The sequence below is a fragment of the Aulonocara stuartgranti genome (genome assembly GCF_965226115.1).
Source record: "Aulonocara stuartgranti genome assembly, chromosome: 11".
Taxonomy (NCBI): domain Eukaryota; kingdom Metazoa; phylum Chordata; class Actinopteri; order Cichliformes; family Cichlidae; genus Aulonocara; species Aulonocara stuartgranti.
The window spans coordinates 32,112,764-32,129,322 of record NC_138947.1 but is presented as its reverse complement, the minus strand read 5'-3'; the positions used below and the strand labels follow the sequence as shown (position 1 = coordinate 32,129,322).

At 41.3% G+C, this 16,559-nt stretch overlaps 1 protein-coding gene across 4 annotated transcripts in view; it reads right to left on the bottom strand.

Annotated features, from left to right (window-relative positions):
* Positions 1-16,495, bottom strand: part of kcns2 (potassium voltage-gated channel modifier subfamily S member 2) — a 53,125-nt gene extending 36,630 nt beyond the window's left edge. For 2 of the 4 annotated variants that reach the window (XR_014279813.1, XR_014279814.1), the window contains exon 1: positions 6,864-7,372. Coding sequence is in view for 2 of the 4 variants with exons in the window: in XM_082552662.1 (XP_082408788.1) it covers positions 5,145-6,586; positions 16,406-16,415 (1,452 nt within the window). In the remaining 2 variants the exon portion in view is untranslated. Of the gene's footprint in view, positions 1-4,295; positions 6,587-6,863; positions 7,373-16,405 lie in introns of those variants that run through there. The other 2 variants (XM_082552662.1, XM_082552663.1) reach the window with 2 other exon arrangements.
* Positions 16,496-16,559: the final 64 nt, after the last annotated feature.

The following is a 16,559-nucleotide window of genomic DNA, read 5'->3' as shown; positions in this document are numbered from 1 at the left end:
GAATATTCATTGTCTTCCCTCATCAATAGCCATTGGGAGACGGTGCCTGCATACAGAGATGCCATCTCACGCTGAGCTTTTTTGTGTTAGCCATCGCTTTATTGGGTTTCTCACTACCAGGGCCACTGATTTAGCCACACTGCTACTGAAATGCAGTGTGGCACTACAGGCAGAGAGAAGTGTAGTGACATGTGTGAATTATGAGTCAACAGAAATTAAGGCATTGTCTGTGTGCCTGTGTGTACATGCATATATGTGTGTCTGTTTTTCCAAGACCTCTTTTTAGACCTGGATGATTTCATGCATGATATCATATGTGTGTGCAGTCTATTACTGTGGTTCTCAAAGGCCTTTGGGGTAATTACACAGAGCTGCCTTCCAGGGAATCTGCAGCATATGAAAAATGATGTTCAGTGTGCTGTAGCTCTAGTAGAAGAATCCATGGCCTGGCTGGAAAAGTAGGGATGTGCGCAGATGGTCATATAAATGAAAAGTTTCTGGAAATATCCAGGAATGGATATAATAATAAACAAAAACTACAGCACCGCTAGAAGCCATATTTTTCCGTTTGGCTCTGTGAAATCTCTCAAATGTCAGATTTGCTCTTGAAAAGTCCTGAAATAAACAGCATGTTCTAATTAAAGTGTTTTCCTCTCAGTGCTGCCTCTGTGCCATCCTGGCAAAACTGCCAAGGTACACCATTACCCTTCTTGGCTGCGGAGAACAAAACTGCATTTACAGTCCTTTCAAGCTCTTTAAACAAGACAAGACATGAGGCTCCAATAAAAATGTGGGAATTGATTTTCATAACAGTCTTTGGTAAAAGGTAACACTCCCCGGGTGTTCGATTGGCCCATTTTGTGCTATTCATTAAAATTCAGTGGGAACACCATTGTGATTTAAATCCAGAAACATCTGTCTCTGTGGATGAGTCACTTAACAGTAGCAGACTGAAGACTCTGTTAAAAAGAAGGCACATTGATGGGTTGTCTTTCAGAAGTGGTTATTTTAGTGATTGAGAGTTTTCCGGTGGAGGACCAGCACCAGTTAAAGTAGCACAACATTTTGTGTAAGGTCACAAATCGTTATGATGTTATATATTTTTCAGAAATGTTCATTTAGGCTTCAGGAGAATGAATATAACCCAAGGTTGCAACAGTCTAGAATAAACTGAAATAATCTGACTAACATATTTTGTGTGTGTTAATTTCTCCATGTGGAAAAAGCAACAAGGAAGCTTAAAGGAATTAAGATGACAACAGTCGGTTCAATGCACTTAGTAAGGTAAGGTAAAGACGCTACAATAATACAGTGAAAACCCCAACTATCAGAGGACCCTCTATGAGCAAGCACTTGGTGACAGAGGGAAAGAAAAACGCCGTTTTAACAGCAAAAACCTCCAGCAGAAGCAGGCTCAGGGAGGGGCAGCCGTCTGTAGCGCTGCCTTAGTGGAGGTTTTTTAAACTGCAAAAAACCTAAGCTTTAACATATTTGTGATAATTTGGTGTAAACTTGGTGTATTTGTGTTGGTACTTGGTTTAAATTGTAGCTGGTCCATAGAGAGTCCATAAATTCACTACCAGTTAAATTCTAGAAGTAAGTCTACAAATTTTGTTCTTCAATTGCATTTTTTGTGGCTTTTTAGGACTCGACAAAAAGGAAACGATTAAAACTAAAATGTAGTCTCAAAATTAAATGTCAGCAGAGTTCATAATGCAGAGTCCAAACATGAAAAATATCTCCCTATTATTTCCCACAACCCCGAAACATCAGTTTGATTACAATTTCTAATCCTTTCATTAAAAAAACAAACAAAAAAAAAAGCAATCAGCCATCCTTAACCATTACCTGGGTTTGATGTTATCATGAGATCTGTATGTGATAATTAGCTATGCTGCGATCCATGTAATGAAAGATTATTTTTGGAGATGTTCACAGATCACACATGGTGGGAAGTATGGAGGGAGAAAGAAACATGCACGCAGAAAAGATCCAATCTTCCCACACTGTTTAAAGCAAACGGATAGTAGCAGATGGTAATGTGCAACAACACGGAACGCCTGCTTAGTAACAGAGTTTTATTTCACCAATACAGAGCAGCCTGGAGATGAGCCTCGTGCTGCCAGCTTCGAGAAGTTCCCCATTAGACTCGCTGTGTGGTGTGTTTGTGTACAGTACGTTTGCACATGCACACTGGGAAGCACGTACACCATTTAGTTCTGATTCCCTGTCGGCGCTGCATTAATAAGCATAATATTCTTCCCAGATTTCCACAACCTTTTTTATGCTCATCTTCTCTTGTCTTTGTTCACAGCTCGTGTGAAAGGAACCAAATGAGCACGCTCATTTAACTTTATAAGAAGCTCATTTAAATCAGAAGTCCTTTGATCAAAAGGAACTCTTTTGATTTAATGATTAACATTGAAATAAAATAATAACCAAACCTTATTACCAAGTACACCTCTAAAAGCGTTGATGATTACATGTCAGACAAATTACAAGAAAAAAATAAATCTCCCTCTAATGCAACTGTTCCTTTCACAATGTTGAGTCACAGGTTTCAGTCACGATGATGGTTGGACTGGATGTTTAAGCTCTGCTGGTTACTGGAAATGAGGAAAGCAGATTTTATTTTGCCACGGTCGCCCTCTAATGACCTGAGCTGCCTCCTGTACTGTGAGCCAGGCAGGCTGGGGGCCTTTCTTACATCTATCACCACAGTCAGAGGGTAATGATACAGGCGAGCCAAGGGGAGGCAGCTGAAGGGCCAGACATCTCCATCTTCCTTCTCAGGAGTCATGCTGACCTACACACACACACACAAACACACACATACAAAACCCAGACACTTGGATGACATTGTGCAAATCTACTCTCTTTATTACTGTTTCTCCTTGGCCCGCAGTCCTGGAGTACATTTATACATTTCAATTTTCTCTCAGATTCTATAATTACTTTCTTCTCCCTGAGATGGAAAAGATTGACTGTTGTTCGTATTTTGGGTTGGCCCTTTGTTGATATGTTAAAATGTCACCCGCTGTCACTGTGTACTCATTTACTGATTTTTCCATGCTGGTTGGGTGCTGCAGTGGCGTTTTGGATTTTGTCCCAGGGGGAAAAGTCTTTAAAGGTTTAGGAGTAAACAAAAGCAGACTGATATAATTGGACTCTGAGGGTAAATATTATTTCAAATGAGCTCCCCAGAAATCCTGGGAGAAGATGCTGGATATACGCAGGTTTCTCATTAGGATTTGAAATGTGAGCACAACTTTGTGGCTGAAATGCAGTGAAATGATCTCTGTGTCGCTCAGTTATTCTGCCAAATGTGTGCCATAACCTTATTTGTACACCTGAAAGCTCTTTGATATTTGAAGACATGTTTCATTATTTAAACTTGTACAATAATACATAATTCTTTAAAAAAAAAACCATATTTTGGTATTGTTGGGATTATCCTTTACACCAGGTGATAGTGACTGAGCTGCAATGTGTGGTTTTTCTGTGCTCAGACTAATTAGTTATGAGCAGCAATATGTAAAATCCTTCTGCCTGTCTGCTCAAATTAATCTTGAGACAATGAATTTCAAATTATCTCTCTGCCACAGGAGCAAATGAGTCTGATTGTTCGAGTCACTGAAATGTGCATGCATGTATGAATTATTTGTACGATGAATAAAAACAAACAAAATACTGACACTGATTAAGTGACAATTTTACCAGTCACAGCTACACAATGATGTGGAGAGGATTCAGCTCAAAGCATTAATGATCATTTCTCATTTTAAGAACTGGTGTCAAAATAAAAATGGCCTTCAAATTAAAAAGATGGAAATCGATGCAGTTAACTGTTCTGAAATATGAAATGATGCAAAACTGACTTTTTCATCTGGTTTTATTTTTGTTTGTTTTTTTAAAGAGCTGCTGCCTACTTGTATCAAATAGCTCTTTACCCTTTAAACTGAAATCAATAACACTAAGTGAGTGTTCTCTGTTGAATTTCTGCTGCTGTTATTGCGTCCAGTGGGATAGCTCCTTATCGCAAATGCTGACCAGAAAAAGGGAGAGGGGTCCAAACAGCTGCATGCTCCCCCTGTGGGATCATAAAACTTGTTTTTATCTGGACACAGTAAGAAGAAGAGGGAGAAAAAAAGAAAGAAATATGCAGGTTTGTCACAGCCATTCATCTTCTGAGTTTACGGGCTGGAGACAAATTGCTTTCTTTTGAAAAAATTTATTGAAACGTAGCACTGAGATAAGTAAAACTAGAACTTTATCTCTATGGTGTATTCTCCGGAGAGCAGTGATAACCATAAACTAACTACTGAACTTTCTCTTCAGTTCTCCCTTACTGTGGACTAACTTCTATTTTATGACCATAGTTTTATAGTCTTTTTAGAACATGTACTGATTAATATTTTAAAATTGTCTCTTGGGAACTGAAATGGTGATGCCATTAAAAAAAAAAATCAAATCCTTAGCGAATAGATTTATTCAACATGTCAGCTCTGAATGGCTGTTGCCATGCCTGTCAAACTGTTTCAGATATTGTGTCAGTCACTTTGCTGCTATAAATCCCCCTTCCAACCCTCGGGCTTACATGTGTTCCCTCAATCAGGATCGGAGTTAGACCCTAACTCTCGTATTAAAAAAACAAGGAAGTATGTCATGTATTTTTCTGTTTGTTTGATTGTATATTTAATACACTTTGCTTTAACCACACATCTGAAGTACTGTTGCAACACCACAATTATACATCGAGACTCTTTTGAAAGAGATACAGTTACTTCAGACATACTTATACAACATGTATAGCTGGAAAGTGGACTACAGTGTGACACTGTAAACAACTACAGCATTCTTTGTCTTTTTCATCAGATGGGGTCAGATTTTTAGCCTGTTTGTTGAGCGGCCGTATTAGTGCACAGCGAGACGTGATGTTCAGGCTGTACATTTGCTTATTTTTTCATTGTGATAGACACAGAAATGAACACATTATTGCACTGAGCTACAGAGAGGCAAACGGTCAGACATCAGTGGAAGGAAGCAGGCTCTCAGTCCAGAGAATTTCAGCACTCTGGAGAGCTCCTCGGTAGGCCACATGTATTGAACAGCGTCACCCGACCTGACTGACAGAGTGTCCTGTTTCAGTGTATTGATTCGTTTAAACTCTGTTCACTGGGTGAACTCCGGCTCATGTTTGACAAGCTCGCCATGAGGGATTTGACTTTGTGTGCGTAATAATTCCTCAGGTTGACTGAGGGCACCTCTTTTATCCCCTCGTCGAAGTCGCAGCTTCTCATTGCGATCTCCAGCTGTTTCTGTCTCTTGTAGAAGAGGGAGAATTTGTTGAAAATGAGCGTAATCGGAAGCACAACTACTAAGATCCCGGCCAGGATGCACGCAGAGGCGGTTAGTTTGCCGGCAATAGACACCGGCACCACATCACCGTATCCCACGGTGGTCATGCTGACCGTGGCCCACCACCAGCATGCCGGAATGGTGGTGAGATCCTCGTTATCCTCTTTCTCCACCGTGTAGGCCATTACGGAGAAAAACGACACCCCGACTGCCAAGTAGAGGAGCAAAAGCCCCACTTCTTTGTAGCTGTTCCTGAGTGTGGCTCCCAGGGAGCGGAGCCCCGTGGAGTGACGGGCCAGCTTCAAGATGCGGAAAATTCTCATCAGCCGCAGCACTTGCGCAACGCGTCCTAGATTTGCCAGTGCGGGGCTGCTCTCCACCACCAGGTTTATGAGAAGTGTCAGGTAAAACGGAAGTATGGACACCAGGTCTATCACATTTAACGGATGATCGAAGAAGTGCAGCAGATCTGGCGCCACAACGAACCTGGCCACCAGCTCCAGAGTGAACCAGCCGATGCCAAAATGTTCCACAGATTCGAAACGTGGGTCCTCTGTTGGCTGGCCTTCGCTGTCCAGCAGGCTGAACTCACTCATACTGTTCATGCACATAGTGGCTATGGAGCCGAGCACCACCAGGATGGAGAGGATGCTGATGATGCGGCTGGCCACGGAGTAGCCGGGGTTATCCAGCATCAACCAGATGCGCCTCCGTGCGCTCCCGAACAGCTGCTTATCAAACTTGGAGGCGTCGTTGTAAAACTCCAACAGCTCGTCAAAAGATGAAGTGGTGCTTCCTTCATCGCTGCGGTCATCCCAGTCTTCCCGGTCCTGGTCCATTTTCCTACAGTGGTAGGAGCTGCTGCAGCAGGAGTCGATGAAGAACTCGTTAATGCCCCAGTACTCGATCTCCTGACTGAAAGAGAAGATGCACAACTCTGCCATGACGTGCAGCCGCCCCGTGTTGTAAAAATTCAACACGTATGGAAAGAGCGCTGGGTTCCTGTCGAAGTAAAACTCTTTCTCTGTGTCGTCGTAGTCATCGCACAGTTCCAGGATGGACTCTTTAGACTGGCAGTGGAGCAGACGCGCGAGCCTCGTCTCGGGAAACCGGGAGAGAGTGTCCGACTGGAGACGTTTCTTGAAGCCGCCCACGTTGATGCGGATGGCGGCGTTTTCATCCGTGTGAGCCCCGCCGCACGGTTCCCCCAGGACCTGACCTGTCATATCTGGAGAGAGGAATACACAGAGACACACGAAACACAGAGAGACAGAAAGAATGGGCGACAGACGGCAGACACAAAGCGGAAAACACAACAGGAAGTTTTTGTTTTTCGAACTGCAGTTTTATCAATTCACAGGCTAATAAACCTTGTTTTTAAATGTGAAAGACCAAAGTGATGAGCCTTTGTTAGAGCCACGTGGGTTCTATGAAATAAACGAGAAGAAAACAGGAAGGATTTCGGCTTTAGCCGCGCCGAAACAAAGACAACTGTAAGAACTTACTTTAAAGCGCGTCCAGTTCACCGAATCCTCCGGAAAGAAGACTAAACAGCATTTCAGCTCCAGTGATGGCACGTTTTAGTTTGTGGGTAACCTGCGCGCCTGCAACAAACGCCGAGACCTTTGTTCACTGGATTCCAGAGAAGCGGCTCTGTGCCAGGTTTATTTGGTAGAGGTGGACGCCTATTTCAAGCGCAGTCGGCGCGATATCAAATATAATTTCGCCTCCAGGCAAAGATCTTCAAATATACCCGAAGGCTTGTTGTAGATGGCAGCCCTTACATCCTTCATCCATTGGGCTTTCCCCCTCCTCCTGCTACAGGTATCGGCTACACTTATCACAGGAAATTCTGGGAACCATAGGAACTGATACACGCCCTGGCAGACGCTTTTATTTCTGCGAGGGAATTCCTCCCTCTCTCTCTCTCTCTCTCTCTCTCCTTTCTATCTGTTGCTGAGCAGCAACACGTAGCTCTCCCTCTGCACCGCCCTCCCGAAGTGATCTCAGCATCACTGTGCTGAAGGGCGAGGTGCAGATTCGGGTAGAGAGGGAGTAGCCAACCAACGAAGGCGCACACACAGGCAGACACAACATCACAATAACTGGAGAGTGGCTTTTTGGAGCCAGCAAATGTGGTAGCATATAGGTTTGATGTTGTTACCGTAATAAAAATAGACACACACACACACACACACACACACACACACACACACACACACACACACACGGTATTCATATCTTGTGGGGACATTTAATTGACATAATGCTTTCCCTAGCCCCTTACTCTAACTCTAACCATGAAAAATGGATGCCTAACCCTAACCGTAACCGTAACCTTGTCACTAAAACCATATTTTGAGTCTTAAAAATCCCTTCAAACTTGTGGGGATTGGATTTTGACCCCCATAATGGCTGTTGGTCCCCACAAGTATAGTAAACTTCCAATTTTTGATCCCCACACAGATATAAATACACGCTCACAAACACACACACACACACACACACACACACACACACACACACACACACACACACACACACACACACACACACACACACACACACACACACACCATTCAGCTAACATAAATGAAAAAACAAAGAAAACAAACAAAAATCTTTAAATGGCCAAAATATCCATAAATATGTCCTGATTTTTATGACTGCTATAGCTCCAGCCTCATTTCATGTGACTCGTTTTTGTCTTGCTAACTAGATAAATGCACACACCCTAAAATTCACTTTCCGATTTTGTAAGAATTCTCAAGGCCCAAACTGAGAAAGCCAAAGTAAGGCCTTCAGTTTCTAGTGCATCAAATTTCTAAAGCTCCATCAGCATCACAGAAGACACCAAAATAACAGACTGAGAAGAAACTATCATGATGAGTAAAATGAACTGGGTTTCCAAAATCTCGAGGCTGTCTGCTCATGTTAGGCTGAAATAGCCCTTTTTGAACTAGAGAGAAACCTTGTACGTGTCCTGAATGCCCTCTGTTGTTATTTTTGCGCAGATGTATGTAAGTAAGTAAGTAAGTAAAATTTATTTATATAGCACTTTTTAAGACAAAAACGCTGTTACAAAGTGCTTCACATGAAGACATGTCAAACAAACAATATAGCAACATAGAGGAAATATAAAAGCATATCAAACAAGCAATAGTACAATATAAATATAAAATAAAACAACATATTACGCATTAACATTACCCAAATGCCTGTCTAAACAGATGAGTTTTAAGCTGTTTTTTAAAAGAGGCCACCGTGTCGATGGTGCGTAGTGAGGAGGGTAAACCGTTCCACAGTATTGGAGCCAGGGTTTGAAAAGCGTGATCCCCCTTTGTTTTCAGACGAGTCCGTGGAATAGATAGACGACCACTATCAGTGGATCTAAGAGTCCGCTTCGGAGAATAGGGTTTGAGAAGCTCCGAGATATAGATGGGGGCCTCACCTTGTAGAGACATAAACGTAAAGGTGAGGATTTTAAACTTATATCTATACCCAATCGGAAGCCAATGCAAGGATTTTAGTATAGGAGTGATATGGGAAAATTTATTGCTGTGGGTTAAAAGCCTTGCTGCAGCATTTTGAACCGCTTGGAGCCGATTTAGTGAGGCCTTAGATACACAGGAGAAAAGTGCATTACAATAGTCTAGCCGGGAGGAAATAAAGGTGTGGACAAGCATCTCCAGTTCGGTTGTGGAGACAATAGTCCTGAGTTTGGCAATATTTCTTAAGTGAAAAAACGTAAGACGTATGAACGTCAAAGGACAAAGATTGGTCGAAAATTATCCCAAGATTTCGAGCAGTGGCTTTTATTGTCGATGAAAAAGCACCCAGATGTTGACTAATTTGGGGCTTGATATTCTCTGGGGCAAGGATTAAGCACTCGGTCTTGTCTGCGTTCAGTTGCAGGAAATTGTTTGTCATCCAAAGATTAATTTCCTTAAGACAGTCCATAAGAGTGGATAGCTTTTCTAATTCCCAAGATTTAAAAGAAATGTATAATTGGATGTCGTCTGCATACAAGTGATAAGAAATATTTTTGAAACCGCTAATGATCCGGCCTAAGGGAAGAATATATAGTGAAAATAACAGGGGGCTTAAAACCGAACCTTGTGGGACTCCACATAGAAACTTCGCCACGTCTGATTGGAAGTTTCCCACTGAAACTAGGAGCGTCCTGTCTTCCAGAAATGAGGTGAACCACTTTAGAACAGATCCAGATATCCCTACCATGCAATTTAAGCGATGGATTAAGATCTGATGGTCAATGGTATTGTTAGATTCTAATATTATTTTATGCCATGTTATACCCCGAATTAAAGATTGTGAATTATTATGTAGTTTTAGTTTGCATTATTCTCCTGAATTAGAAGAAGCTGATAACTATTGCATTAGTTAAACTGATTTGCATTACATTAAATTGCTGACTTGTTGTGAATGAATGATATTGTTTTATGATGCATTATACTGCTGAGTTATAAGAAATCTAATTTGTCTGAGTAGAAGAGAACAGAGTGTGCTGGAGTTTTCTGCCCCATTTCAGCAGGAGCAGATAAACAGGGAGCCAAGGTCGTAGCTTAGGCGCTGTGTGAGAGAAAGCATGTGAATGTTTAGGCTTTGTATGATAAGGTGGAGGCACCAGAGGCTATAAAAGTTTGAGCAATGCTCCACCATTTTGAGATTTTGAGGCTGTCTGCATCAGTGTCCATCTCCCACGCGTGTGTTCATTAAAATCATCGTTTGACTCAACCCGGCCGGACCAGTGTTGTTATTGTGGTTTTTTCTCTTGTCTCCATCCCCAATATTTTGAACCTTAACAGTATCAAAGGCTGAGCTAAGGTCCTTGCCCAGCATCCCTGGTTTTATTGATTAAGAGCTGAAGGTTTGGTCTCACACATGGCAGCATGTCTAATGAAGGCGATAGTGCCTGCAGAGAAAAAGCTGCCTTTTCTTGGGCGAATTCTTAGTGGTATACCATCAGTTAGGTCTTTGTCACGAGAGATTTTGCACATAAAAAAGGTTTGATGCAGGTAAATTGTTTGTGACTAAGCTGTCGAATCAATCCACAAGAAAAATAGAGCATTATTGGTTTGTGCTGTTTGAAGTTTTCCATCGCAGCACAAACTTATAAGTTGCCGCTATAAAGCTCTGTTGAATCTAGTGAAAGCTTTGACAGCATCTACTTCTCCCCCAGCTCGTGCCACTACCATCGTTTTAGCTTTCGTTCTTTCCAGCATCATTTACTGGCCATCTTGTTGAAGATACCGGGCCTTAGTTCCAATTTGAAATACATTTAGGAGCATTGGATGCAATTTCCTACTCACTGTATTGTATTGCAGCACTTGTTTGGAAATATAATGGCCACAGGCAGCACTGGAACTGTTTACAACTAAATAAGATCTTTCCCTGCCATATTTTTCCCCAAGCAGGCAGAACATTAATATTTCATCACGTTTTTTTTGCCCAACAATTGGAGCTTAACATGAGTGTGCAAACTCATGAGACTGCCATAACAGATTGGGTCTTTACAGTTTCTTTCATGCACTGCATTGTCATTCTGCTTTTAGGGTTTTATGAAAACCAAAAAAAGTGCTCTATATGACGTTATTATAGATCATCTTGTGGGCCTCTGCAGATCCTTGACACCCTCTCACAGCAGCTCTGCAGGATTTGGAAAGCTTAACAAGAGCCTAGAAAGGACAAACAACCACTCTCTGCTGATTACAATATTGCAAAATTACAGACTTTCTCTTTTCGCTTGTGGGATCCATCTGTGTTTGCATGGGAATGTAGTGCTGTGGGTATAATCCTATTTAGTCTATCATTATCATCATTCAGCAGGATCTCATTGACTGCCTCGGTATCATCCTCTGTTGACTGTGATTCCTTGTTTTTTGTAGTCTGTATTATTTGATTATTTCTTATAGTATTTCCTCTCACTGTGCAGGAGTGCCTTTTAAAGCTAATGTATATGTATGTATGTATGTATATATATGTATATATTGTACTATTCTTAGTTAGCGTATTGTCTGTCTTGTCTTAATGTTGGTTTAAAATGGAGCACTGTAACAAAAAATAATTTCCCCCAGGGATCAATAAAGTATTCTGATTCTGATTCTGATTCTGATTCAGCAACATGTCTTTGCATTTGGATGGCTTTAGATGTCAGCATCTTGGGATTAGAGGGCAGTCAGTTTTATTTGTGTGTGTGTGTGTGTACACGTGTTGGAAAAGGCCCATTTTCTGTGCAGGGTATCTGATTTAGGTGATAATATAGGTGCCTCCTCACTCTGCAAGCTTGATCGGTCTTGAATGCTATCTCCGACAGCACACACATACACCTCCCTGGATTTAATTAACGTTGGTGAGCAAGCTTGATGTTTGTAATAGCAAATGACGTTAGGACTTTGTTCAGGATTACTGGGGCGGTTTTGTGCTAAATTATTTGTGATAAAAGACTATCATCTGCCGATTATTCACCTTCTGCTTTTCATCAGAACAGGCTGCTTTTGGTTCATTTTTCACTCGCATGGTTGGGTTTAATGTGCCGCTTTTGTAGCAGATGAACTATTGCCCGTAACTTGTTCCTCAACAAGTCTCTTTAGATCTTCTGTCACGATGAAAGCAGATCGCACTTTCTAGATCAATCCTTAAGTCTCATTTTTCATTCCATGTTTGGTTTAGTCAGCTATTAGAAACCTGCAAAGGTGGAGGAAGTACTATCCACTCCCAGTACACTGAAGTAACGATACACAAGTGAAAAAGTGAACGATCTTTATTTATGAAAAGTATTATCAGAGTATGAAGTGTAAAATCTGCACAAAAAATGTCTCTTGCAGTTGCCTTACATCAGGATATCGGCACCAGTGCATCTGTGATTTAATAGTCTTTGGTGTTGTTGCAGATCGAGGTGGGAATTATTAGACCGCTGTTTACAGTTAGGCAGTTTAGCCTAAAAGGTCAGGCTGTCTCCAAAGGCTCACAAGACACATGAGAGGGCTTCTGACATGATTAATGACAGCACATCACAGGGACATGTTTGGGGATTTTTGTCTATTTGTTGCAGTTGCTTGTAAAATGCAGAAAATGTGCTTTCATAGGCAAACATATTTTATAATCACCTAAAAAAGTTTAGAGAATTGTCTCCCTGACATCCAAAATATGTTCACCTTTTAGGCCTAAAAGGTCAGGCTTTCTCCAACGACAGCTACTTTTTTGGTAAGAGATAATGAGCTAAAAGGTCAAAATCCACTCATAAGTCTGTGATTTTATATGAATTCACATAAAATCATAAACTAGACTGTTTAAGAACTGTCAAATAAATGATGTGAGGCACATATTTTGCTCTGAAATGCCATACTCGGATAAATATATTCCTGTACTTTAAACTCTGACAAACAACAGTTCAAATATCTAGATACACTGCACTGTAGTTAGTCAGCTGGCTCTTCAGGAGGAGCAAAAACTGTGACAAAAAACACATATATACACATATATGCAGGCCTTTGTTTTTCAAAGTCTCAATAAAATGCCTCCTGAACTTTAAATCACTCCCATTTTCATTCTGTGCACTCTTGGTGAGCTTTCATTCACATCTCATATCTTTTGATGGAGCTATAAATTTAATCATAAAATAATAGACAGCTTTATTTTTATGTCTTAACCAAAACAGCTGAACAGTAGATAAAGAAAATAAAATGTCCTCTGCATTAAAATGCTTGACAGCTTGAATTTTAAGCCACGACTTTAAACCTTTGAGACAATTTACAGTGTGTCTGAATTAAATACAGAGCTGTTAATCATTCTGCCAGTTTCAATTCTTCAACTTTGAATTTCATATTCAGTAATCATACCCACATGGTCGAGATGAGGCGGTACATTTATCTCCTAAGAGAGACATTTTCTGCTGCCTATTGGTAAGCGAGCTAATTTGAAGAAGATAAAGCAAAGTGTACATAAAGCATGCATAGAGAGGAGAGAATGAGAACGAGACAGACAACAAGGAAAGAAAAACATATGGCTGCCGTTATCTGTCTATTCTTTCTTTTAAAGCCTGAGGTGCAGGCTCAAGTGTGAGCGTGTAGGAGTTTTTGTGTGTCTGTGTTGACTAAATCTGCTGCTCCCTATCTTTTGCTTGGCTGCCTTTATCTCTCTTTCCTTTGCTTTCTTTCCCAAACCTCGCTGTTTTTATGTGTCTCTCTTAACATTTTATATCCCTCTTTTCCCCCTTCACATATATCTTTTATTCTTCATCCATATCTTTCCCCGCTTCAGTCTGCCAACATCTTTCTCTATTAGAGGTCAGAGTTCAACAGTGTGTTGACCTCATCTTTGACTGAAAACATCAGTGTGTCATCTGAAGCCTCGCTGGGCGGCGGGGGGGGGGGGGGGGGTCAGCAACCACTGGGGAAAATGTCACGGCCCTGTATCCATGACAAAGGTTGTCATTCAAAGCTCACTCGAAATCTCTGCCAGCACTGATGGATAAACCAGCAGGGTCCTAGGAGATTTATGGAAATAGTAAAGAGGGAGAATCTATTTAGTCATGTTATTTCAACATGTGAAATAAAATGTGCTTTCAATCGTCTTCCACTTCACGCCACAGTAATCACATCAAACGGCTCTTGATTATTATGGCAGAGAGAGCTGGCTGACTCCGGACAGAGCGCAGACAGAGAAGGAGCAGGATGAATACAGATGGAAATCGGAGACGCTTATTCTTCTGCTCCCAGCTCTGAGAGTATGAGTGTAAGTTGAAGTCCAGTAACTATACATAAAACATATTAAACACATTACTAAGCCTGTGTCCATCTGGCTGGAGTCTACACGCTGAACATGGCAAGCACAAATTGGCTCAGGTATCAAGCATTAACATGGAATAATGTGGAACACTTGCAGCATGTTGACCTACATACAGACTCAGATACATGATAGTAATTGGAACAATAACATATTGTGCACAAGGTAGAGGTCTGCCCACACAAGGAAATGAGTGTTTAGTGCACAGATACCAGTGTTTGTTTCTGCGCTTCACCTTTATGTAGTTCTGGGTTTAGTCAGATGGGAGCTGGTCCACCGCATCTTTCACATTAAAACACTGACTGTCCTCAACCCTTTAATGATGTGGAGACTTCTCGTATTTCTATGTTTTCATCTACTTTGAGTCCATTACTAATGCTGCTCAGTGTTATACTGATGATAAACATTACCAGTAAACTACACAGGCTCTGCTCGGGAATCTGACCGGCCACCACAAATTACCAAAGTGAGGAGGAGTAGATAGTTGGTGTGTTAGTATCACTTATTTCTGTGTAAACCATTATTATTTCTTGACAACCAGAATACTTCAGAATAACTTTATAATACATCTTATTGAAACTGATTTGCACAAAAAGCTTCTAAGTTGTTTAATTGCCTTTTAAAAAAAAAATCAGTTATAAGTGTATTGATACCAAGAATGAGTTTTTAAATTGTACATTTTATAACTGTTTGTAAGATCTGTCTCTCAATGCAAGTGTCCAGTACTGGATATCAAGATGCAAACTGCAGTAATTTGTCACTAATTGTGTCTGATGTTAGCAATGTGCCAATCAATATATGAGGTCAACCTGAGAGTTTTAAATGTGACCATAGGTGACCATATTAAGGATACCCGGTCTCACTGACATCACACAGTGAGAAAACCATGTCTGGAAAAGAGCACTCTTAAGTGGATTATGTTCAATATGAGAATCCATTATTTTAATAGTGTCTGTAAATGACAGGGATGAAAGAGAAACAGCATATTCAGTCCATTTTAAAGACGTTTTTGCAGCTATAAATATCATAGTTCCCTCTGATCATGAAAAGCATGTATATGTGTCAAGACAGACTGCTCATACTCAAAAGAAGGCAGCAGCCCCATCTGCACAAGCTAATTTTGTTTGTGCAGAGACAAACACTCTTCTCTTCACAGACGCGGATCAGAAAGATGCCACAAAAGACGACACAGCGATGTATCTCAGTTCAACCCTTTGACTGGGATGTGGAGCTACTCACAGCTGGACCCAGACTGAATAGAGATTAGATGCGGTCCTACTGATGTAGCCGGACTTGTCTGCATGCCCATTTGTTATGATGATTCTTATTTATTTATTTGGTCTTTCTTTCAGCTGCTGATGAGGTTTCCAAAGGGGTGATGAAGAGCGAATAGGAAGAGATTGCAAATTCAGGCACAATGACACACCTGTTGTCTGTAGGTGAGAACATTACCAGCCTAATTAGAAGAGGGACATCATGTGGCTCTAATCAGATGCGCTGTCGAACCATCTGCAAAACTGCCACTCTCTCTCTGTGTGTGTGGCCAGCAGGTGGCAACATGTTTAACAAAAACTGGAGCGCTGACATGCCAACTTGTTTGGATTTCAGGAGAATTAGTATTTCAACTTGTACCCCATCTTAATACACATTTCGACGCACTAAACCAAACAGGACAGCGGCTTGGTGTTTGTCTTCGTCAAACTTCTATCCTTTAACTAGAAGCTTGCGCATGGCAAGTCCCGATCCAGTGGGTTCAATACTACTGCCAAGCAGAAAGTTAAATTCACTTTTCATTTAAACCCAAACACTATAAATCTTCAGGTCATGGGGCCATTTCAGTCTAGCCTGAAACAAAAACAAGCGAAATCTCTAACTTTACAATCAGTTGGATTCTGTTTACTTCCATTCTAAGCCATCTGATCGATAATGACGCTCAGTCTCACATCAAAGTGAATGTGTCCCAGTATCTGTGGTCAGTGCGCTGCTTTGTGTGCTCGACGATAACTGCGGCTTTCCTGATGCCTACTTCAAGTCCACAGTTATGTCGTACATCAGAGCGTCTAACTGCCAATGAACATGAACGCAGCGGGGCTCGAAACAAACAATCTGCTGTTTGTCTTGCTGCTTCCAATCCCATCGTCACAGAAGTGATGAGCACAAGTAAAACATAAAAAAGATGCACATGTTTGTTTGCTTTTTTCTATGACTTTGTTAATTTAAAATTCTATTTTCCCGATCGTACCTGAAGCCATCACCAACTCCTGATTCCTGTCCTCAACAATGAAGAACTTTTACCCTCCGAGTTTCCACTGAAGCGACAAGGACGTGTGGGATGCCTGGGACGGGATGAGGTGAAAGTGAGATGTAACGCCAGACATGTGAAGAAGGAAGGAATC